Source organism: Papaver somniferum, chromosome 3 (assembly GCF_003573695.1).
Source record: "Papaver somniferum cultivar HN1 chromosome 3, ASM357369v1, whole genome shotgun sequence".
In the NCBI taxonomy this organism is placed as follows: domain Eukaryota; kingdom Viridiplantae; phylum Streptophyta; class Magnoliopsida; order Ranunculales; family Papaveraceae; genus Papaver; species Papaver somniferum.
In genome coordinates, this window is record NC_039360.1 from 71,865,576 (window position 1) to 71,892,249 (window position 26,674).

General features: G+C 35.5%; 2 protein-coding genes across 2 annotated transcripts; one reads left to right on the forward strand and one right to left on the reverse strand.

Moving 5' to 3' along the window:
* Window positions 1-12,853: 12,853 nt before the first annotated feature.
* On the forward strand, window positions 12,854-16,347 carry LOC113356466 (chlorophyllide a oxygenase, chloroplastic-like). The gene is made up of 8 exons (XM_026599618.1): window positions 12,854-13,060; window positions 13,210-13,458; window positions 13,823-13,927; window positions 14,048-14,362; window positions 14,488-14,820; window positions 14,996-15,108; window positions 15,260-15,554; window positions 15,843-16,347. The coding sequence occupies exons 1-8, from the start codon at window positions 12,980-12,982 to the stop codon at window positions 16,014-16,016; spliced, it is 1,665 nt and encodes a 554-aa protein (XP_026455403.1). The 5' UTR covers window positions 12,854-12,979; the 3' UTR covers window positions 16,017-16,347.
* A 46-nt stretch (window positions 16,348-16,393) lies between these two features.
* On the reverse strand, window positions 16,394-16,966 carry LOC113356467. The gene has a single exon (XM_026599619.1). The coding sequence runs from the start codon at window positions 16,809-16,811 to the stop codon at window positions 16,497-16,499; it is 315 nt and encodes a 104-aa protein (XP_026455404.1). The 5' UTR covers window positions 16,812-16,966; the 3' UTR covers window positions 16,394-16,496.
* Window positions 16,967-26,674: the final 9,708 nt, after the last annotated feature.

The following is a 26,674-nucleotide window of genomic DNA, read 5'->3' on the forward strand; positions in this document are numbered from 1 at the left end:
ACGTTGATGAACAGCAAGGGATCGACCGTTGGATTCAACTACCATCTAATCTGAAGGCTTGGAATTTCAGCGATGTGGTGCTCTGCAGGGACATCAGATTTTGATGATCTATGAAGGAGCGACCGTCGGATGCTTCTGAGAAATGATCTGATGGCTGAGAACGGAGGCGCTTTTGTGTGTAGAAAATGAGGTTGTGCGCACCATTCTTCGCGGCTTCCTTGCGTAATTTCTCCCGGCTTTTCACTACTTTTCTGCTCTTTTCGCTCCGCGACTCATCCGAACTTTATTTACTACCTAAAAATGCAAAATTAATTAATAAAAATATTTATTCTTGAAAACAATGAAAATACAGAATATGGGATAAAATGTAGAATTAATGCACAAAAGATGAGTTAAAATGCCAACAGAAAGGGATAAATATATACAATATTTGGCACTCATCAAATACCCCCAAACCTGAATTTTACTTGTCCTCAAGTAAAACAGAACTAAGGAAATCCTAACTATACCACTGTCGCTGGTCTCTCGAATGCATTTAGCGTATGCACTAAGCCTTTTAAACCACTAAGTGTCCCTAGTGGACGAGTTGAAGTCTCGTGAAGGTTTACCAGAGGTGTGCCTACAAAACCTAAGGACAAAATATAAGCTCATATTCCATCAAATGTGACATGTGCAAAACAGTTAAGCTCACAGCAAAATGGAGATGTCAATCTAGCTATCGAAGGCACAATCCTAGCACTGATAACAAAAAAAGACATGTGATAAGAGTGTAAAGTGTATCTACACATGTGTAAAGAAAGATCTGAAGTTATGACTACTAATCACCAAGAGATAGTTTCTCAGGCTAAGAACTGAGGTCGAAATCTAGCTAGCTGTCCGGACTTTACGAGAATTGTGAATGAGTTGGAGGTATTTCACAATTACTCGCGTTGTACATCAATGGCATACACCCTCCTTGCTTATTACAAAAAACAACAAAAGATGACTCTTTACATGACTTCTTATTTACATTGACTATTCTCTTTTTATTTTTGGAACAAGAGATGATGGAATTGATAAATACTTGATTTTTTTGTATTTTTCTGATATTTTTTTCTCTTTTTTTTTTTTTTTTTTCTGAATATATACATCGTTTTTTTTTTTTTTTTTTTTTTTTTTTTTTTTTTTTTTTTGGACAAGGAAACACTTTTGATACATAACAAAAAGAAACAAAAGATTACATGATACTTTGCAAGAGGTAGCCCTTTTTGATGCACCCAGTTAAATTCGATGGTTGTTTTTCTTAATGTAACCTCCATCTTCTATCCCAACCAACCAAAGAACAAGCTAGTCCAGTTTCGTTCAGTATTCTAAAGTGATTGGCAATCGTAACTTCCTATCAAACACCTTGAAGATCGAGGCCATACATGTATTGGTAGATCGTGCGCGTGCAAATTTCTTATCACTATGTGAATTGTGCTAGAATCAGGGTGCCTAAATATCTAGACTAAGACTCCTAATAATTACATATTTGCACAAGAGTCAACATTTCAAGGTAAATGAGCTCCATTTTTATGATTTTTTCATTTTTTAATTTTTTTGAATTTTGATTTTTCAATTTTTTTTTTTGGAATTTTTCAATTTTTTCAAAAAGAAGAAGGAGTTCGTTTTCAATTATAGCATATTATCGTGGTATCTACTCTATACCCCCAAACCTAAACTAAACATTGTCCTCAATGTTTCAAAATATGGAAAGGGTTAAAATGCAACATATGGAAAGGGACATGCTGAGTAGAGTAAAAGGAGAGAGAATACCCGATTTCGGCGAAAGCAGAATTAAAACTCCGTTATTCAAGGCAAACAATCCAACATATTTTAGCCGAGATCAAATTGGATTAGCAAAATATATACAAAAGGAACAAAAGGGTTTTTAAAATTTTATCTACTGGATTATATACAAAAAATTCACCATACACTAACAATCTAAAGAGTTGAGGATCAACCCAAAAGAAAAAGTGTAGAGACATAGAAAGTTTCAAAACACTAAAATTGGACTGAAATGAGAGAAAATAAATTTTTTTTTTTTTTTTTTTTTTTAACAAAGAAAATAAAATTTGGTTTTTGAAATGGGAGCAAGCAGAAAATTTTGGTTTTTTTTTTTTTTTTTTTTTTTTTTTTTTTAAAGAAAATAAAATTTGGTTTTTGAAATGGGAGCACGCCCACTGCGCAAGCCTCTAATGAAATGAAGGCTGCGGCCTACGAAAATTCAAGTTTTAATTTTTGAAAGTTTAATTTGGCCCAGTTGGTTAAGGCCCGACGTTTGTTTTAAAACTTTGGTTTCGAGGTCCACTCTTGAGTGGAAGCAAGTCCACAATCAGTTATAAGCTCAGCTGGGTTTAAACCCAGAGTCCAAAATACAAGTCCAATGGAAGAATTTAAACAAGCCCACAAAATAAATACAAGCCCACAAATTAAACAACAAGCCCACAAATAAATTATTACAAACCCAACAGAAAAATAAAAAGCCCAAAAAATTGGGTTAATTATTACAAGCCCACAATTAAAGAAATTTGGAAGCCCACAGGTTGGGTTCTCTCAATGGAATGGGTTTAGGCTTACCTTTTTAGCACAGCCCAGCTGCTCTGATATTGTTGCAAAAACCCAGTTGGGTTTTGGTTCTTTTCCTTGGTGGCGTCCCAGCAGAGGAAAAACAGGTTCAGAATCAGCAGGTCCAATAGCAAATGAAATGAAGCAGATGCAGATGCAAATGCTATGAAATGAAATACAAAATAGCTAAAGAAAAACACAGATAAAACACAGCACCAATCCCCGGCAACGGCGCCAAAAACTTGGTAGGCCTCAAAGATATTATATTTAAATGCAAAATGGTCCCCGGCAACGGCGCCAAAAACTTGTTAGGCTTTGAAAAGGTGTAAAAAATTATCCCCGGCAGCGGCGCCAAAAACTTGGCAGGTCCGGAAAGGTGTATAAAAATGAAGCGATGAAACGGAAGCCTACAGTAATACCGCAAGTGCACGGTCGTCAGCTGTAGCTCGTGCAAGTACGGGTCGATCCACAGAGATCGGGTGTGTTTTGGAGTGTTTAGCTAATTGGTTTCCTAAATTGCTATTGGGCTATGAAGCCTTTTGGCTTAAATTGGGCTTTGAGTGCTAATGGGTTTGTTCACAATAAAATGAACTGAGCTTGGGCTCAGTTGGTCTTTGAAGTGTGAATGGGCTTTGGCCTTAAACTTAGGCTTTTGATTAAGCCCACAGTTGATTGGATTGGGCTTTTAAACTTAACCTAAACTGGGCTTTGAGCCTTAATGAAATGGGCCTCAGTTGGATGGGATCTGAGCTTGGCTGCAGGAACTGGACTTGGCTTGGCAGGAGAGCTGCACAAGCAGTGCAAAGAAAGAGCTGCACAGCAGCACAAGAGAGCACACAGCAGGGGGAAGCAAATAGAATGTACAAGCAATGGAAAGCAAAACAAGAGAGTTGCAGAGCAAATGGAATAAGAGAAGCAACAGAACAAAAGCAATGGAAAAACTAAACAGCAACAACAGGGTGAACAAAAACAAAACAAAACAAAACAAGATGAAAAACAGCAACAGAAAACAACACAAGATGAACCAAGGCCTAAGCCAAGGGCAGGGGTGATAAAGAAACTGACAAGAAGCAATACTAAGGCAAGAATACAGGCATTCCTATAGAATGGGTTGAAAACTAGCTTGCTATAAGCACTAGCTTCTCCCAATGCACAATCAACACTGCAACCTAAGCATACACAGGGAATGGCAAGAAAATCAGCTTGCTTTAAGCACTGATTTCTTCCATTACACAATCAGCACAAAGCTTCTAAGAAATCTAGCCTAGCATTCCTTCAAATGACAGTGAATTAAACATGACAGTGCACAAACATTACATGGCAGTGAGCATAAATAACATTACACACTAAACAGGAATTAACAGAACATGAACATTAACTAAATAACAGGAGACAAGCATAACAGGAATACAACATGAACATGAAACTGAACTTCTAAACACTACAAACATCACAACTGAAATTGACAAGATTTTATAACACTTAAAATTTAACTGTGGACTAAAGTTGAACTAAAATTAACAGGACATGAAAGTCCTGGATGTTGGCTAACCCAAACATGGTTTTTACAACACACCCACACTACATATTTATACCCACAGACACAATTAGGGTTCTACCAAAAAAATTCCCAAATTAAAAACAGTACAATTAGGGTTTGGTTTTACCTAATTCACCTAATTCAATCATACCCATCTCCCTACTCTAGCTTCCCTATGCTCTCCCTAACAGAAATTAGGGTTTTACAATTTTTCCCCCAAATCAGTCAAAATTAGGGTTAGATATTTTACCTAATTTGATGTGATAACTCCCAATTCTTCTCGACCCATGCTTCCATTTGTACTCCTCTACCTCTCCACGCCTCCAATTGCTTCTCTAACCTAACTTATTTCATCATCCCTTAATCCTAGGGTTTCAGAGAAAAAGGGTTGAGAAATGATGAAATAAGTTGATAGAGGGGTAGGGTAGTGATGGGTTTACGTATGGAAGAGATTTGAGGGCTTGTGTGGAGTTGGTGGTGGTGGCAGCGAGTTGGTGGAGCAGGTGGAAGGGGAAGGTGGTTCTGCTGTGGAGAAGATGGTGGAGAGGGTATGGCTCGATGGTTTGGGAGAGAAGGGGGGTGTGTCTGGTTAGGTGGGTGGTGCTCGGTCGCTAGGGTGTGAGGCGAGTGTATCGAGTTTGATGATCTGCGACGCTGAGCCGTGGGATTGGGAGATGAAAGATCAATCGGACGGTGAGATGAAGTGAAGCTTGTAGCGACCGCTGGATTTTTTTATACAACGAAGTTAACGGCTCTAGATGGGGTTAGGTGTTTTAGTGTAAGGCGGAGATATCAAACGTTGATGAACAGCAAGGGATCGACCGTTGGATTCAACTACCATCTAATCTGAAGGCTTGGAATTTCAGCGCTGTGGTGCTCTGCAGGGACATCAGATTTTGATGATCTATGAAGGAGCGACCGTCGGATGCTTCTGAGAAATGATCTGATGGCTGAGAACGGAGGCGCTTTTGTGTGTAGAAAATGAGGTTGTGCGCACCATTCTTCGCGGCTTCCTTGCGTAATTTCTCCCGGCTTTTCACTACTTTTCTGCTCTTTTCGCTCCGCGACTCATCCGAACTTTATTTACTACCTAAAAATGCAAAATTAATTAATAAAAATATTTATTCTTGAAAACAATGAAAATACAGAATATGGGATAAAATGTAGAATTAATGCACAAAAGATGAGTTAAAATGCCAACAGAAAGGGATAAATATATACAATATTTGGCACTCATCAGCAACATAGAAATATCCCTTGTCTTTTAATCCATCAAATCGGCACCCAAAGGAAGAAGATCAATCAGTAATACCATCAAGACCAGTTCTATCAACAATCAGATTCAATACGAATGAATCATGAGTAGTACTTTTTTGAGATGTCGGGCTTGATGGCCAAATGAAACCGAGTCGGATAAGTGTATTTAATTGGGTATGTTTGGAATTAATATATGTGATGGATTTAGGATTATTCTGGCTCTTTCCCGGCGAGTTTAAGGGGTTTTACTTCTTCTATGCATATTTGCTCAAGTTTCTTAGTATCTTTTATTTTCTGGAATTATGGTTTTTGGTTAGCTTATATCATCAAATCGGTGTGAAACAAAATCTCTGTGTTTTCAAATCGGTGTGAAAGAAAATCTCTGTGTTTTCTTGGTGTCGAAGTATTACCTCAAAAATCGCCCACGTAGTTTTCTAGTTTTGCTAAGGAGGATTTGTTAGAGCATTGCTCGGTCGAACTCACAAGTGTTTCTATCTCAAGCTTGTTGTCAAATTTAGTTTTCAAAACTATATCTTGATTTCTAGTCTATATTTAGTTAAGTCTCGGTCTATGATAGAGGTAGTTGAGAAATGAACCAGTCATCATTACGTTCTACCGTTTGAAAGCGAAGATCAACCGAAGCTTTTGGAGAAATTCATCAACAAAAGGTAAGTGAAGACTGAACCACCTATTTATCAAGTTATATTCACTTTTATATCCTTGAGACATTGTCGCATAACTAATTAGACTATCATGCATAGGCAAGAATTTCGAGTCAAGTTTATCTTGATAATTAGTTCTCGAAATATAATGACTAAGCTTAATGAACATTTTTTCATACTTGATGAATTTCGGTGAAGGACAATTTAATTATTGTTTGCAATCAAAATCATGATTCAAGTTTTATCGTTCGAAAATAGCATGTAATAGTGATATGTGTCATTGATGTTATTCGGGAATGTTTCGAATCGATTTAGAGAGAAATATAGAACTACTATAGATTCGGATACAAGACAGTGTTATCAGTCTTACAAACTGGGAAAACTGCAATAAGTCTGAACCCGTATTACATGTACTCGTAACGTAGATGAGTAGTTATATATATCGACTTGCATATTTGTGGTACGCATATTCTTATGTACACCATGTAAAAATCGGTTCAACTCGTGAACCATATCGGTATGCATACTTGTATGCAAACCATTTTGGAAATATGGTTACGGAACCGGGTTAATGTACAAACTGGTACACGTACTAAAATAGTTATGTGTTCCTGAACTCGGTTTAGTACCCAAACTGGTACGCAAAATAAAATAATTATGTGGACTCCGGAACAGGTCGTAGTCTTAAAGTTTCCAGACTGATACGCATACCTAAATTATTTTGATAACTATGGAAATTGGTTTTTTTAAATGTTTACAAACCGGTACACGTACTCTGACTGACCCGAGTCACGAACGACTATGTTATTTGTACTTTGTGCATTTACTAACCATGTCGATTATCTTCAAGTACGATTAAATTATTTCTACGAGATAATTAGCATTTGATTAATTCTCTAAACCATTAGACTTATTTCATCACATGATTGTGGCTCAAGGTTAATGTCAGTTTTAAGTTTTTAAGTTCAAATCGGCTAGTTTCGGCTAACCACCTTGAACATAGTCTTTATACACGGTTCGGTTACGGTTTCACCTAACCAGAGTGCATATTCAAAGATTCATGTAACGGTGGATATTGTTTGCTTGGTTCCAAATCTATCATATCTTAAACCTAAAGCAACATATGCTTTGATTGCGTATAAAAGGGAAACTCCAAGCAACTGGAATCTTTCAATCCCGACACTACTTTTTGGTGTGTCCTATTTGTATCTAGAGTCGTCCTCTTCAGAAACCCTTTTAGGGTTTAGCAACTACAAAGACTTCATGGGGATTCGTGAAGCCAGGTCCAGTTATCTTTTATCTTGATAACTTGAGTATCATGATCTTGTTTGATTGTTGATTTATCACTTTGTCTATTGCTATCGATTTCCAAACCACCTTGATCGAAATCTGTTTTGATGGTAAAGGAAATCACTTATATAAGATTAATCTGTGAGAGGCAGATTAGTTCAAAGTCTTCAATTGAGTTGAAGCAACTCTTAGTTGGTTTGGCGTCATCTAAGGGAATCAATTGTGTGGAATCCTGTTGGGATTCAAGAGGCGTAAGTAGCGCAACTGTACCTGAATCGGTGTGAGACTGAGTCCAGGCTCAACTACATTCCAGACCGAAGTTAATTGGTAGTAGGTTAGTGTCTGTAGCGACTTAATACGGTTTGGTGTTCAATCTCGACTAGGCACCGAGGTTTTTCTGCATTTGTGGTTTTCTCGCTAACAAAATTTCTGATGTCTGTGTTATTTCTTTTTCTGCATTATATTGTTTATCTTTATAATTGAAATATCATAGGGTTTGCGTTAATCAATCATAGCAGATACATCTGACCTTGTTTGTTGGATACGACTTGATTGATTCTTTGATATTGGTATTTGGTACCGTCCAAGTTATCTCTTTGTAATTAGGTTCACGGATTTGGTTCTGTAAACGTTCTAATTGCAAGAGAGATAGATATAACTCTAGACATTATTCCTTGACTGAGTTTAGCTCTTGGAGTTGTGTTGAGTTTGTCCATACAGATTGCCTAAGAAAAAGTTGGTGGTGTATTTTGATACCCCTAGTGTTTTCAGGTTTAGAAAACATATGTATTGTTGCTTTCGGTGAAAAATAGCTTTGTAGTCAAACTTTAGTTTTGAATGGAGGTAAAGCATTTGTGTTATTGAGGTTAAAAGTAGTTGTGTAGTCAACTTTATTTTTAAGTGGATTTTTTAAGAGGCGTTCTTTTGAGTCCTATCCTTTCGTAGTCGGTTAATGTAGATTTTTGCTAATTTTGTTACTTTTATTATCTTGCCTTATTTTATATCTTAAAATAAAATAAAAGAAACAAAAAAGAAATAAAAAGAAATGCTCTGAGTCTTTGGGCTTTTTTTTCGAGCTCAACCCTCATATTTTCTGTTAGGGATTTTATACTTAAGCTTTTTTTTGAAATCTATGGGTTCTATTACGTTGGATTTTGATAGTGTTTTTGTTTCAGTTGTTCATGCCTTATGTAACCGTATTAAGAGACATGAACTTCAGCAGCAACTTGGCTACGGCTATACGGCAATACTATTTTTTGAGACTGGAGGAGAAAAAATGGTGGCAATTTTTTATGGTGAGTTTTTGATAAGGGAGATCATGGTAAATTGGTCTTGCCCTATTTGCAGAAACGTAATGAAAATCCTTGACCTGGCATCAGGACTAGGATATTTGTAATAAATAAGTTTGTATTCCGCAAGAGAATCAACAAAGCATATACAACTAACGGACCTGGTAGTCCTGTAGCTATTTTAAACATGTATATGCATGCCAAATTTGAGGGCTTTCCCTAGCATAAACCTTGTTATTTCATGTGTGCCAATACATACACCTTTTATGCTACATGAATGACATAACTTGTATTCAAAATAGGATTTGACGTCATTCTTAAAATAACATGCTACCAAGGGTATGATATTTGGTACATAGTCATATCAGTATCGTCTCAAGTTGCAAACTCCCACGACCGAGTTCCTTGAACATACTATAACGTCATTGTCGTACTCAAATTTGTACCGAAATGGCAAATCTAGGTTTGACATATTGCCATAGACTTAAACCCTAGATCGCAATTTGATGATCAAATCATGATCGATAGTCGAATAATTGCGGCGTATTGACTAAGCATAGCCAAGCCCATAACATATACTGCATACCCTATAACATCTTGGCTAGACATAGGGTTGAGGATATTCGAATTGAATATCCAGTTTTGCTTAAGATGAAATCTAGAGATACTTGGATGGAGGATGGAGACCAAAATACTCGTTTTTTTTTTCACAATAGCATTCATATGAGAAGGAACCAAAATACAATCTTTGGGCTTAAAATTTCGATTAACTCTACCTTGTTTTTGTAGGATGAAATTAGTGATTATATTTTCAACCACTATAAATGAAAAATTCAATGGGGGAGTTTTAGATATTGATCTTATGATATTTGATATTGAGCATGCTAGTATTTCTGCTGAAGATAGTTGTGTCATGGATGTCACGCCTAGTGAGGTAAAAATTAAGAAAGCTGTCTTTGACTTGGGGGATGACAGTGACCTGGTCCAGATGGATTCTCTGGCATTTTTTATAGACATTGTTGGGAAGTGAAATCTGATTAAGGAAGTTCTTAATTGTTGGGAGATGAAGAAAATTCTGAATGACATTAATTCAAGTTTATTGTTCTAATTCCTAAGTTTAATACGCCTGATGTTATCAAGCACTATAGACTAATTGGTCTTAATAATTTCTTTTTCAAAATCTTTAACAAAATTCTGGTTATCTTTGTTAAGGTTTTGGATAGTTTGATCTCTGAAGAAAAGTGGCTTTTACGAAGGGTATGAGTATTTATGAAAATATCGCTTTAGCCTCTGAGATGAGTTATGTAATTGATATAAATAGAAAGCATGGAAATATGGGTTTGAAGTTGGATATTATCCAGGCCTTTGACACTGTCAGATGGAATTTTTTGTCGAGGTTTTTGGAAGGTATGTTTTTTCGGAAAACTGGTATAACTAGATTTTAAACATTGCGTTCTGCTAAAATTTCTGTTTTAGCAAATGTCGGTCCTGAAGGATTTTTTGGTATAAGCAAAGGTTTGCGCTAGGGTGGTCCCTTTTCACCTTTGATTTTTTTCCTTATTGAAGATGTTCTTAGGCGTAATATCTTTAAATTGTTTGATACTAAACGGATAAAATTACATGGTTAGTAAGAGATGTCCAGCCTCAACGCATCTTTTATTTGTTGATGATGATATTTTGGTGTTTTGTGATGGTAATTGGCATAGTATTCAAAGTTTGGTCGACCTTTTGAGAATGTATCAGCGTGCTTCTGGACAAACTGTAAGTAGATGGAAGAGTAAATTCTATTGTGGAGGTGGCTCTAAGTCTAGGGTTATTTCCATTGCAAACTTTTTAGGTATGAATATGACTAGCTTTCCTGGCAGGTACCTGGGTGTGCAGCTAAAGAAAGGTATTATCAGAAACATCCATAAAGACATGTGGTAGAGAAAATAATAGAAAATAGACAATTTATCCAGATGGAAGAGTGAATTGCTTTCCTTTCAAGCTAGATTGGTTCTGGTTCTGGATGTCAATTTATCGTTAGCCAAGGAAGATGATTGAGATGAGCTAGTGATGCGAATAAGCGCAAGCCTTTTATTGTGTCATATGATAGCTTGTGTTTTCCACGTAGGGAAGGAGGGTTAGAAATTAAAAGATTGGATATTGTTAATAAATCCATGTTAATGAAACTGTGGATTAAAGTTAGGGGCTCTGGTAAGCCTGGGCTTTGTTTTTAAAGGTAAAATATTTCAAGTGTAATGACAACTTGATAGATTACAAAGTCATTTCTATTGTGTTCCCTGAAATCATATGGATATACAATTTTGTGAAGCATCACGCTCGTTTTGTCATAGGTAATGATCTTAATACTTCCTTATATTTTGATAATCCGTGTGGTGATTTCTCTATTGCTAAAAGACTTGGCATAAAATATTTGGTTATAAATGATTTTATTTTAAAGGTGAGTGACTTAATTATCAATGGTGTTTGGATTATCCCTCTTAGAATTCGTACACATATGATGACAGTTGGAATTGATGTTAATAATTTACTAGTTATTGCTGGCAGTGAAGATTATAAGATTTGGGATCTCGATCAGCAATGAATTTTCTCAGTTAAGTCTGCCAAGGCACATTGAGAACTAGATATAATGATAGTCCAACTGTTAATCTCATTCGGCGTTCTGTGATGTTCAGTATTAGAAAAAAAAAATTGGAGTCGGGAGTGTTGTATGCTACTCAAGATATGAAGATAAAAAAGTTGGGTAGGGAGATACCAACTAGGTGTTATATATGCAAAAAAGATAATGAATCTCTTGACCATATTATTTGGGATTGTATATCTGGCAAAAGGATCTGAGCTTGGTCTGGAGGATGTTTGATATTTAGCTAGCTCTTGAATTAATGGAGCCTTATAAAACTGTGAAGAATGGAAGCATGATTATTAAAAGCTTGCGGTTGGTTTCCAACTTGGCCATTTGCAGTGAGTTACGGAAACTTCATAGTAAGGTGTTTTTTGATGATGTTGATATCAACGGGTAGAATTTATCAGGTAATAAGGGATAACTCTATATGTATCTGCTCCTGACTAAACAAATTTCTAAAGAAGATGTCATTGTTTCATTATTGGAGGAGTATACAATAAATAAAGGGTATGAAGTTCAAGTTCAAGATGGTGCAGATGGTGCAGTTTGTAACTTTGAGAAGTATCTGTGGAAGAAAAGTATTCCTCCTAAGATTAACTTTATGCTATGGGCAAATTTTCATGATTCCTTGCGTACCTTGAGTATATTAAAATATAGAGACATTGATATTCAAAGAAGTTTATGTAGTATTTGCAAGAAAGAGGATGAGACTTCCAGCCGTTTATTCTTACAATGTGAATTTGCAAAAAAGGTGTCGGGGTATTTCAATAAAGCTAGTCATGTTTCCTGTATCATACTAACTTTAGCATCGGAGTTGTTCAAGACCTGAAATGGGATTAGGCTACATGGCAGAAATAAAAAGGTGTGGGAGATACTTATTTATGCTAATATTTGTCACATAGGAAGGAAAGAGGTAATAGAACTTTTGGTGGAAGAACTATGATGGTTGAAGAACTATGTTTAATCATAAAACAGTCTATAATTCTATGGAACTATGAGATTGATGTGCTCAGAGGGTTGATGTAAGTCAAATTTTATCTCACCGGAAAACAATTTTGCAAAACTAGCTATGTGTAAAATTGTTTCTAGGAGTTGTATTTCCTTTTCCTCTTTTTTTCTAATATGTAACCTCTCTAATTTCAATAAATAAATAAATATATATATTGCTCTGGACTCTGGAGTTCCATTTTCTTTTTGAAAGGGAATCATCGTGATTATGCTCCAAACATCTTAATGAAAAATCTTTGAACGGGTTTGTATTTAGTAATATGTCATATTCGGAATCCAATTTCCCATTTTTGTTTTTTCATATTCTGCATTTCCTCCAAAATGCTGAAAAGATAAATGAAAAATCAAAGAAATCACCTAAATGCATAGCTGGCAAGATATAAAGAAACAAAGTCGGACCCCACGTAACCAAAGTCTCCAATCACAACCAAGGAAACCCTTTTGTCCCTATAACTTAAGTGTGTGGAACACTGAGTTGCCACCTGGTTAACACACTCGTCCATTTGGCAACAGCTGAGAGGGCAACTGAGATTTCAACCAACTCCAACCTCTTATCTAACAAAATCCTTCTTAATAAAATTCTCCCACAGAAATCTACTCAACTTTCTCTCTCTTCCAGTTACCCTCTCTCTCTCCCCCTCCTCCTTTCATCATCAGTACTTTCTATACTAGAGTTTCTCAGTTTCATCAATTCCTGAAAAACTTGTTGAGAAAAAGAAGTATGATTACAGTCACAACGGCAGCAGCTTTATCACTGCCAATATCTCTCAGTAGATGCTCTAAACTAATCAACACCAGGAGGGTAAGTGAAAGTATAAGTTTCTTTGTTATTTCTATTTTGCCCACAAAATTTGGGGTCAATTTTTTAGTGTCAGGTAACAATAAAATCAGTTAATAGTTAGGTTAGTTAAAGTGACAGTTGATTGAATGTGTTATTGGTCTATGGTGCAGGATGTTAGAGGAGGAGGGTTTAGAGTGTTTGCTATAATTGGTGAAAGTGGAGGAGGGTTTCTAGAGAAGAAACATGATTGGAGTACAATATTTGAAGTGGAGGATCCAAGGGCAAGTAGAGTGGTACACCAGAACAAAGGGAAAGTTTTTGAAGCAAATGAAGCTTTAGAAGTTGCTAGATTTGATATTCAGTACTGTGATTGGAGAGCTAGACAAGATCTACTTACAATTGTTCTTCTTCATGACAAGGTATGCCTGGAACGTTAAAATTTCATTTCAAATTTGGGTATTTTAGTAAGTTGCCATCAAATTCTTTGTCACGCAAATAATCGAATTCAATAAGAACTTACCCAAGACTTGAAACCATCACAAGATTCACAAGGTTCTAGATAGATACAGTATAGAGAAGAACATTGCAGATACCAAATATATATAGGGGTAGTAAAACCGGTTTCACTCTTTCAGACACAACTAGGCAACGGATGGGCATTCTGCTCATTCTAGAATTCTACGTAGTTGGTTCTAGTTTAAGTTGATGCTAAAGAAATTTACCCGATTGTAATTTAAAGTTCATCCTTTTCCAATAAAAGATTTGGTTTCTGGGGTTATACAGGTTGTAGACGTTTTAAATCCATTGGCACGTGAGTACAAATCTATTGGCACCGTTAAGAAAGAGCTTGCAGAATTACAACAAGAGCTAGCACAAGCACATAAAGAGGTATGTCACTTATATTAAACAGAATATCTATTGTAAATTAACATCCGATCAAAACACATTCACTAGTAGCTGCTGTAGTCTATAATTGACTGTTTTTACCTTTGTTTATGACTACACTAGGTTCACATGTCAGAAGTTAGGGTTTCTACAGCATTAGACAAGCTAGCATATATGGAACAATTAGTAAATGACAAACTATTACCAGACACCAGTACAGCGACAGAAACAGACAATGAGTGCATCGCCCTTTCTCCAACTGAGTGCGTCGTCCTTACTCCTAGCACTCCCTCGCCTACCCCAACAGAGGAAGCCAAGAAAAGTAAATTATCCCGGAAGAAACTTAACATATCAGGTCCTGTACCAGACTATCATCCCCGGTTAAAGAATTTCTGGTACCCAATGGCTTTCACTGCAGACCTGAAAGAAGACACCATGGTAAGTGACTTGATATCAGAAAGTTCAGTCTTTCTTTGTACAAATTCAAATATATTAAAGATGAGATTATTAATTTGTTCAGAAAAGAATCAACCAGTTCTTAAATACATCCGTCTTGGTTTTAGCTTCCCATAGATTGCTTCGAGGAGCCATGGGTGATATTCCGTGGGAAAGATGGAAGTCCTGGTTGTGTTCAGAATACTTGTGCTCATAGAGCGTGCCCTCTTCACCTTGGTTCTGTAAATGAGGGTCGCATTACATGCCCTTATCATGGATGGGAATACTCAACAGACGGAAAATGTGAGAAAATGCCATCAACAAAATTGCAAAACGTGAAGATAAAGTCATTGCCGTGCTTAGAGCAAGATGGTATGATCTGGATTTGGCCTGGCGATGAAACTCCAACCGACAGCATTCCTTCCCTCCAACCTCCGTTGGGTTTTAGAATCCACGCAGAGGTAAATTTATACCCTACCTTTCAGATGCTTTCATTAATTACAGAAACTCTCATCAAAGCAAAACTTGTGGAGTTTGCTAAAATTTCAAGAGAGTAAACGCAAAAAGCATGCAGCTGAACCAATTATGTGTATGGTCTGTAGTTAACTGATTCATGTCTTGCTTTTTGAACCACAGCTTGTCATGGAACTGCCAGTTGAGCATGGACTACTACTGGATAACCTTCTAGATCTTGCTCACGCACCTTTCACTCACACGTCAACCTTCGCTAAGGGATGGAGTGTGCCAAGGTTTGTCCCTCCTTGCCGAGAATTCACCTGCACTCATTCTGAATCATGTAGATCATAGGAAAGAAAAACTGTACTTTGAAGTTGTTTATTATCGTTTCTTGCAAGTATAACTTTATCATATAATATCTAATCTGAGTAAAATCTTTTTCAGCTTTGTGAAATTTCTGACTCCTGAAACGGGTCTGCAAGGATACTGGGACCCATACCCTATAGACATGGAGTTCAAACCACCATGTATAGTCCTCTCGACTATTGGAATCTCAAAGCCAGGAAAACTAGAGGGGCAGAGCACCCGCCAGTGTGCAACTCATCTTCATCAGCTTCATGTTTGCCTGCCTTCTTCGAAAAATAAGACACGGTTACTGTACAGAATGTCACTGGATTTTGCTCCAATCCTTCAGCACATCCCGTTGATGCACCTCCTCTGGAGGTATTTCGCCAATAAGGTAATTGTTAATCATATCCCATCCTTACAAACAAAATACAGACAAACACAGAACATCGCTAGTCATTGTTTCAGCAGTGTCAATTAGCAATGCCCACAAGAAATACTGGGAAACAGCTTTATATTGGATACCTGACATCCTAGAAACAACATAGAAATATACCCATTTTATAACAGTACAAAAGTTAGTGTGGAAAGGAATGAAACAGAACATTAAACAACTGAAGTGTCATATAAGTTTTAACCTATGCATTAGTTGTTCTCATAACTTTGTAAAAAATAAATGCAGGTTCTGAACGAGGATCTTCGTCTAGTACTGGGGCAACAAGAAAGAATGATAAAGGGTGCAAATGTGTGGAACTTGCCAGTGACATATGATAAACTAGGAGTAAGATACAGGTTATGGAGAGAAGCAGTCGAAAAAGGAGTTAAACAATTACCTTTCAACAGTAATTCCATGTAGAGACTGCTTTGTAAAATTTGTTCATCATTCAGAAGAAAATCTCTCCATGATAAAACCGATCAAAATTACTACATTAACGACGATGACTCCCCATGATAGTGTTGCTGATAGCTGGTTCAAATCTATCTCCAGAATCATGGTGATTGGCAACAGTCATTAAAGAGAGATGATGCACCCTTGTAAAATAAACGAAAAAAGTGTACAGAGCTGAGCCGCATTTGTTTCTTCTAGTTTTTTATTTTGGTTACACAAGCTATTGCTGTTGTATATTAGAGCCTTAAACTCTATCTTTTTGTTGGTGAGAACCATCTCAAAATCAAACATTCAATCAGATTTTCGATAAAATTGTTGTACGCGATTGTTCTTGCAATTACATACCAAGCAGAATTTCATATTTCATTTCATTTCATTGTATCAAAGATTAAAAACCCTGACAAAGCATAGCACAAAAACCCTTGTATATGCAAATTAACAAGAGATTTAAAGAGATGAACCACAAAAGGGGCAGAAACTGAACTGAGGATCAACAACACGAGCACAAGAATGACATCGCAAGATATCAGGAAGTGAAGGAGAGGCAGATTCTTGAAGAGGTGGAAAAAAGAGAGAGCAATTAGTACAGTGCATAAATGGTTCTTTTCCAGGTTTACGCCATACTGGTACGAAGAACAATTTTAGTACTTTCTCGTAGTCTACTAAATCAGCTTTAGATCCACACATGATGCATCTACCTGCTCCAGTCTTCAATACCTGACGAACTTGTTGCTCTAATCCTCCAACAAAGAAGAAAAACATCTTTCTGTTTCTGGGAGAAGATTTTTTTTTGGTTTGATTTCGTTTTTGTGGAGTATAATTTAGGGTTTTAAATGAAGAGAAGAATTTGGGTTTTGGAAAATAGAAGTTCGTAGTCGGTTCAGTTCGGACTTCGGAGCTTCTGGAATATGGGGGATCTGCTCATTGTGTAGATGTAGATATGTTGTACACCACATGACCATTTACACCTTTTCTTTTCTTTTTTTTTTCTTTTTTTTTAACTGACTTTTATCGGAATCTAACCGGCTGCGAGTACGATGTCTTATCGTTTGTTTTTCTTTTCAGTTTTTTGACTAGTGTATGACCCGTGCCGTAACGATTCGGGCTTTGGATTATTACTTCGTATTGTGGTGACTCTTCAAAGTTTTTTTCGGCTGGTAAGACTGATTTAAGATATTTAACTTATTCTAAGTTCATTCGACTCCGGTACAACGGTATTATACTCATGCGAACACCTATATTCAAATTTTTGGATTAACAAAATTTACCAATATTAATTTATGTATTAATAACAAAATTACAATTAATGTTCAAACCTTGTGAAACATATAGATCTTAAATCTTCAACTCTTTAACACCAACTACAGTCACTTTCTCCAAAAAAACTTCATTTATCCCAAAAAGAAAAAAAACTACTTAAGTCACTTGCCTTTGAGGAGAAATCTTGTGGCAGTGTTTTAGGTTTTCGATAGACTTCCAGGATGTCTCTTGTATAAATGGCGTATTACCTCAAGAACGAAATGCTGGCCATCTTTGTCTGGGGGAAACATGCCTGCTTTAATCACCATGTGGAGAAAGAAATAATGGTGTTTTAAGGGTTGACGATGCATTTGATATGATGGTTTCTGGAAACAGATGTCTTCCATCTGAAAGTTTAACTTCTACCTGAAAATTACATACTGTAATAGCACTGGTGAGGAAACAAAACATACTTCCAAATAGATATTGTCTAGGGAATCATCAAAGCCACACAAAAAAAAAAACCTATAAAATTTCAGTGCTAACATAGAGTACTGAGCCACTTACAACATGCATGGTCCTTTGGTGACATAATGACGAAGGCAGTTGCTTCATGCCTTTATAGTAAGACTACTGCATAGCCTATACATTTAAAAGAGTGATAGTCCAAGCTACAATTTTATGCACAGAAAATAGAGTAGTCACCACATTCTCCAACTTGCACTCTGACTAACCTGGATTTCGTATACTTCACAGGAAATAGGGGTACAGACTACAGACACCCAAACTCCAGTGCCAAAATTAGATTGTGCTTTCTAATGGTTATACAACAACTGAGCAATAGCCGTCTTGTCTATTCCATCCATTCCAACAGGCACAACTTTGAAACAAAGTTTATAATTCAAGAAAGAGAAAAAAAAGTGAAACAAAATCCATCATGATTTTTGCAACATATCATTGATGTCTAATTATCTTCACCAATATGGTGATCAGAACTCCTTATACAATTAACCGTATCAATGGGATAATACAAATCACCCATGCGATCTATTGGAAATTTCATTATTTCCAATAACTACTCAAATCAGCAGTGCTATGAAGTACCACAACATATCAATACAATAAAGGTAAAAAAAAAAAGGAATTCCAGACTAAGAAAAAACAATACACATGATAATAATTAACTACACTAATTAACAGGGAAACATATGAAATTTTTTAGGAAGTTCAAATATAGAAAAAGAAATGATAGTTGGTAACTATATATATCAAAACTATAAGATTCCTTAAAAATGTAATTGATATTTAAGGAATTCGGATTCTGTAGAGCAAGTCAAAGCCAAAGAGTTTAGTGCAAATGAGGAGTGATAAAGCATTAGGTGTATGACATAGTCTTCAATTACTCCAAATGCCCGTTTTTCATCAATCACCTCACACCTGCCTTGTACCGATACACCATGTTCCATATACCATTTATATCTGCAAACACCATATCTGATAAATAAGTGAATCTTTGTGTGCTTGGTCTGACATCGACAAAAACATTCATACTCTTTAACTAATGAGTCAACACACTAGAACTCACCCCTATATCGCAACAGGAACACCTTGTACAACCCGATTAAAAAAATAGATAAAGTGACTCCAAAAAGAAAATTACCATGTGCTTTATAACTTTTCAAATAAAAAATGCGAACATAGCCAATACCGGAAATAAGTGTCAAGTTTGTAATTAAAATTATTGAATGTCATGAGCCTAAACCACTAAAATTTCATCATATAACAAAGACATCACCTTGAACTTCACATGTTCTCTAAAGACCAATAACAAAACCACAAAAGCAAAACATATCAGAAACCTTTTACACAGTATATTCCATTGTGAAGAATAGATATATCAATTGTGAAGTGGACACCACATGCAGGCTAAAAAATATCACTGTAAGTATCATTTTTATTTTTATACTATAAGTGACCACATAATGATTATTGTCCTGGAATCAATTTAGCTTAGCTTAACCTTATTGTAAAACATATCTATGAAATTTTATCAGCCATATATATAACCCCTTCAGAAACATATTTCTCCACTTTGTTTGCTAAGTGCTGATTTAATTTATATGCTTTATTTTTAGAGCAACTAAAAAAACAGAGTCGTGGAAGGCTCGAACCTCTAATCATAGCAAGAACAGGCACAAAAAGTAAAACTGCAAAGCACCAAAACAAAGAGAAGATTACCGGTTAAAGAATAAAGGATCTAAGATTTTGTAGCCCATGCTGGTGCCAGATCACACTAATAAGGCCATCAAAATTCAAAGAACTGTCATATGGGTTACGACGAAAACACAGATATGCGTCACACATTTTTGGGTCCAAAATTCCCCTAGAGGTTAATGATGGCCAAAAAAACGAACAACAATACACACAGGAGCTGCTGGGAATTTGTAGTGCACTTCTGGCATCAACACCATGTACATTGCTAGGTGGAGAACAATCATTTCGACCTCGGATTTGAAGGACACAAAAATAGTTGATCTGGTAGGGTCTTGAAATTCAAAATGAAGCAAGTAGATATTTAACATTAGTTAAAATAATTTGAGTTTGTAAGTGCAATGGGAGTAAGTAATTGAACTGTCGTAAATATAAATCGAAATTGCGCCAATGCATACGCCTATGCGTATTGAACAAAACCTTCTTGTAATAGAGATAAGATTTCAGCTACTTTCCTACGACATACGCCTATGCATACTGAACAAAACTTGTAATAGAGATAAGATGTCATCTCTTGCACCACTGGTCACCTTCCTTGCCAGCTACTTTCCTATGGCAGACCTTGCAAGTTTACGGGCCACTGTATACCCTGAAACACATTAATACGGCCAAAGATGTAGCAGAAATACGGTCATACACTGATTTCAAGCAACACTTTTGTAATTCTTTATTTTCCCTAGCTCTATCGTCATTCACTACAAATCATCAGTATAAAAAGTTGGTGAATGATCTTATCCAGTACTACACCATAAGGAAACTTTAGGAGAAAATCAAAAACATCATTAGGAAAACACATCATACAAATATATAAGAGAAAATTAAGAGATGGAGCCCGTAGTTGGTTACATACCATATGACTTTTCCAGGGAAATCAAGAGATACCAAGTCTGAATAGACATCTGCATATGAATTACCAACATGAATTAGTGAAAGCGAAAATTATACAATAAAGAAGCACACAAATAAGTATTCTTTGAGAGGATGGGATATCTACATTCCATATAACAAAGAGAAAAGCTAAATATCAAATGGCAAGCAACATAAATGAGTACCAAAACTTGCCTTTCACCGAGATTAAATTAGATAAAATAAGCAGAATACAAAGTGATGAAGATTTAAAGCATATTTATATGTTAAATTTGTTCTACACAATCTGCAAACTTACAAACAATTCTGGTATGAAGCTTCCCTACATGAGACGGAATAGGACCAGACATGGCTTATCTGTGACTCTAACAATCTACGCATTCGAACCCAACCAATAGAAAAAGAGGCTCAAACAAACTATTGATTTGTGAAGTTCGAGTGCAAGAATCCAGACTAATTGATTTGTGGAAGTTCGAATGCAAGAATCCAGACTAAGATGATAGTTAGAAAGAAACGGAGAAACATGGGAAGATGAAATGGAGAAACATTGGAAGATTTATGTAGTCGAGCATTTCAAGGGTTCCTGTAACCGAGGAAACTTTAAATGTGATGAGTCAAATTCAGATAAATCAGATTTAGACGAGTTAGTTGAGTTAAAAATAAACAAACAACCTACTGTAGTTTCTTTTTTTAATGATTAAGTTCTTCTGATTTTGTATCAAACAAGGAAAATGGGTTATATCAAATTGGATTTCTCGATGAATCGTAGTAAAAAAAATAAATCAATATATTTGCAAGTTGTATTTCTTATTATTTCTAATTTAGGTCATGGGCTAAATCTAAGAAATGGTGCAGGCACCTACCAAGGAGTAAGTGCAGAAATATTGATGCATCTGAATCCTGAATAGGGTGGTAACTTTTTGGATGGAAGGAAATTATAAAAGGTTTATTGGATTTGGTAAGGGGTAAAAAGAGTTCTGAACACTGGAAAAATCTAAAGATTGTTAAAGAAACTACGAAATAGACTTTGTAATGCCAATTTTTTTTTTGTTTCATTTTCATTGCAAAAAGATAAAAAAACGAGCCGATAAATGACAAAAGAAGCAAGAAAACAACTTCGTCAACACTAGGATAGAGATGCAATTCATTTTTTTTTCTTTTGCTAAGAAAAGAGATTTCATTTCACAAAAGAAATTAATAGCCGTGAGAAGTTGGGTTCAACACCGATTATTCACCAGTTATATGATTTCTCCGATAATGTTTAGTTGTTTTATCAGCGAGAGAGATATAAATGGTTCAATAGAAATTGATAATCACCTGGTTCAATAGAAATTGATAATCATCTAAAATAGGTTGACTAAATCAATACAGTTGGAAATTATTATTATTAAAATAAGTGATAACATTCTTCGTATCACTGCAAATGCAGAAACTATTAATGTTGTTACTCTCCATCTATCTAATTGCCTTAAATATGCAATACATTCTACCTCTTAAGTTGATCTAGTTACTCCCTTGATGAGCTTACATCCTTTGAAAGCCCCAGCCATATTAGTTAACAGAAGACCATATCCCTCAACGTCATTAGTTGTATAATAAGTAGCATCACAAAGAATAAAAATTGGAAATATAGTATGTGACCATCGTCATGCATACCACTTTTATTTGGAGTCTGAATAATTGCATCAGTCAAAACTGGCTGATTACTTAATATAAGAAGACATTGAGCTATGTATGTTGTAAGTTTTAAAGCAGAGTTGGTTGTATTCAATGGTGTAACAGTCTTGTTCTGAAAAATTCTGAAGCACATATCTCTCCATATACTCCAAGATGTAATGAAAATAGCTTATTTAGCTGTTAGACTTTGACTACTCTTCAACCATTTTTCGGACCAGGTTTCGTTAAATATGGTAGAGACATTTTCAAAAGTAACATAATACTGCCCAATAGGAGTGTTAGCCCAAAAGGATTTCACATATAAGAAGTTAGAAAAACATGCTCATCTTTTTTTTGGTTGAGTTAGTATCACACAGGCAACATGGGTTTATTGGTTTTATGTACTGCGAAAGTCTGGCTCCTGTATGGAGTACATTTTTAATGTGTTTCCATATGAAGAGTTGAATTTTGGGTAGAATGGGAAAGTACCAAATGGCTTTGTAAGTAGATTGAGCACACGGGGATCTGCGAGAAACTAAGCTCTCTAATATGATCCTTATAAGAGGTTTCAAAGGAAAAATCACCGTTTTTAGTGTACGGCTAGGTTAACATATTCTCTCAAATGAGAGAAATTCTAATGTTGATACCATTTGAGCATCATCTCTGGTGAAAAAACTATTAATTATCTCAATATTCAATATTGGAATTAGGATAACTATTGCGAAACGAAGTAAAAGCATTAGGTACCCAATTGTGCATAAATACATGAACATTTATCCCATTCTTAACTTTTTTAATTGTATTTTCTCCAATAATTTCTAGCCAAATATGCCTTTTTAGATCCATGATGAGTCTAATAATTTCTTACCATGGAAAGGATGATAACTCTTGAAATATTTACATTTCAAGATTTTGACCCACTCATCCAAAGAAGAGATCAAGCCAATTTGAGTAACATAACTATGTTATAGATTTTTAAATCCTTAAACCCCAAACCTCCTTGAATTTTGTAGGACTAGATGCTAATTTCTGCATTTTTTTCTTCATGTAGACACTTCCTGAACTTGTCTTTCCTCACAAAAAATTCCTTTAAGATTGTTCCATTTTCTGAATTACGATGACAGGTACGAGGAAAGTATTCATATAATATATATAGGAGAATATTTCAAAACATATTATACCAATATGAATCTGCCATCTTGAGTAAGTTTCTTTCCTTTCTATTTCGCAACCTTTTTTTATCAAAATGATCAAATAAATGACTAATAGAATTAGTTTTTCCTACCAATGAATAAACCAGATGTTCCTTTTTAGATTAATTTTCTTAACTTTCACAACATTAATAAGCGAGTCAGCATGTTCGAGTGAACATTCTTGCTGAAGAAACAATCAGATTTGTTAAAATTGATAACTTGATCAGTCATATTTCTAAAATTTTTGATCAAAGCCATCAAGTTATTATATCCTTGTGGGAAGCTTTGACAAATGTGAGGCAATCATCGGTGGTGTAAAACACTTGGAATCTCTTTTCTAGTGGTTACATCATGAATCATCCGGTTATTTTCAGCATGTATGAGATATGTAGTTAACGATTACATGCATAATATAAAGACATAAGGAGATGAAGATACTCTTGTCTTAACTCTAGTAGCCATGAAAGATGGACATGGACATCTGAAAAGACGAGGTACCCAAATATACCTTAATCTAAAACTTTTCCACCTATAAGTCCTTTCTCCGAAAGCGATTGTCTATGGACTGAGTCGAGACAATACAACTAACTGGTTCACACTTCGTGTGATCGTATATGGATACGAGATCGAGACAATACGACAACAAGATAACTTATGTGATTGACTATGGATACAAGATCGAGACAATACAACAACGAAGTATGATTACTTGATAATAGGTTCGGACTTAACGAAACACAATAGGATTGCTATCAAGTAAATAGGAATTAGTGTTTGTGTATTTTACATCTAATTATAATAAAAGCAATTATAATTGCGGAAATAAAAAAGTAAAAGACACAACAAGATTTTGTTAACGAGGAAACCGCAAGTGCAGCAAAACCCCGGTGCTTGTCCAGAATTGAATACTCTCAGAATTAAGCCGATATACAAAATTTAAACCAACTTCGTATAGTGGAGACCAAGCAACTAAACCTATAGTTCACCTAGTTCCCTCAGTATCCCTGCGCCTCCAACTTGCAATAAGTCACGCACTTGGAACAATTCCTTTGGTTCGTATTCCAAACAATAAAGGAACAACAAATATGTTTGGTAACAACTCTTTTCAAACAACGTGATATGAGTTTGACAAAAGGCTCTTCCGTTTATCCCAATAAACTCCTTTGTCAGGTTCTTAGATCTATCTATTCAACAACTACCAAAGTAATTGTTTAGACTATGCAATCAATACTATTAATCACAAAGAAATGTATTGATGCGGATCTACTCAACTAATCAATCAAGGTTATCACAAAGATAAACCGATTATAGTTGGATCCCTAGCCGATCAAGTTTTGTGCACACCAAAGATTATGAACTCAAATAATAAATCTTATTTGTCTTCAAATCTTCTTAGATCTTCAATAAACACCTGCACACAATCAACTTGAATCTTTTGTGATCAATCACAATCAAAACGGAGTCTGTTAACGATGGATTATCCCAAGACGTCTTTATATCTACAAACAGTTTTAAAGATCCCCGTCGATACTTCGATCTAGTTTGAGTGAATCTTATATCAGAAGAGGAGATTCTCAAGCATAAACAAACTAGGTACAATCAAAGTTCAACAACCGTTAGTCAATCAAATCAATTGAAAACTAATAATAAACTGCAATTATCTAGTTTCCCACCAACGGTACTCGTAGAGCTTCCCAATCCCAAAGAAGTTTTTAAAACGAGCGGTCGTAAGAGATTTCGCCTAATTAGGGTACTTTCCTCTCCTAATAGATGGTCCACCAGTAACAACACAACTAGGTAGTTTTGTCGGCTCCGAGGATTAGTTTGATCGAAATGCAAACTTCAATATTTATAGACCAAGGATGTTTGGACACCAAGGAATTTCCAAAGCCGAATATTCTCAAAGATATGCAATAAAGCCAAAAACGGTTTTCATAATTCCTGTAAATGCTCTATCCAAATATTGACCGAAATCTTAGTAGAAAATCTCCAATTAGTAAATGCACATTACCAATTTTTATTTTCTAAAGATATGCATTTAATTGCTGGAAATTAAAAGCATATAAAACTAAAAACCTTAATTAAAAGATTCTCAATTTATTTCGATTCAGGATTCTCCTTTAGTTATTAAGGAATATCTTTGAACAATAAAAGATAAGAATTACTGCACATGCTCAAAGTATGTATATATCTTTACTTTGTAAATCCTTTTTCATATTTACAATCTTGGAACCGATTTGCCACACTTCCAAACGAGTTTAGAATTGGTTCATCTGACTTCCAAGAACTATGTGATTGATTATCCTATCAAATCACCATTAATGGGTTTTACGGTTCTACCAAAAAACAAAGCTTCGGTTCTACCTCCATGTGGGTACTAGGATCGGTCACACTATCTTTCCAAAAATTGGTTGACTAGGTACTAGGATCGGTTACCACATAATTATGGTATTTACTTGTAATCGGTTGCACAAGTCATAGGATCGGTTACCAATTACTAAGACTTGTTGTACCTCTTACAAGGATCGATTCCACATACTTGTGATCGGTAGAACCTCTTACTAGGATCGGTACCCCAATGTATAGAGTTGGTCATACCAATTATAATATATCGATCATACCATCTCAGGTGATTACTTAAGATCTGTTTCACTAATAAAAGTCATACCAATACAAAAGTCAGGCATTGTGAACAGTTTTACCAAGATACATAAACAAGTTATGAGCGGTTATACTAAACACACATATTGGTAATCCAAAGATTTGCAATGAATAACAATACCAATAAGCCTAGCGATTTCCCTTTCGATTCAGAAAACAAGTTTATGAATTGTACTTCCTTTAAAAGAATGTAAAACATTGTTTCCTAGGACGAAATCTTCACCCATACCCATACATAATCACAATAGCATTCATACGATTATGTCGATGTCTTATTTACGAAGTTCAAAAGATAGACGTTATACTTCGTATTCTAATTACTTAATACTATGTCTAACTAGAGTATAACCATTCAAAGCTTCACAGTTATGTTTTCAATATGCATGACTTGAAAGATATGTTAGGAATGAAATAGTTCAAGTCAAATACTACTAACCTCAAGAGGAAGGATGATGTCGTCGATGTAGCTCTTTACTTCTTCACATTCTTCAAGTCTTCACGTAATACTTGTAAGTCTCATATCCTAGTAACTTTATAGCTAACCTATAAGAAGTTGACTCTAGTAAATAATCAAGCGACTCTTTAAATAAGTTTTGATTCACTAAAATATGACAACCAAACTTGACATACCAACGCTTGGTGGGTTCAAGCGATCTATGCTCTAACAACATCCATCAAGCATGATAAAATTATTGGTAGTACTAATACATTGTAGATAAGAGCACCTCAGTCATACGA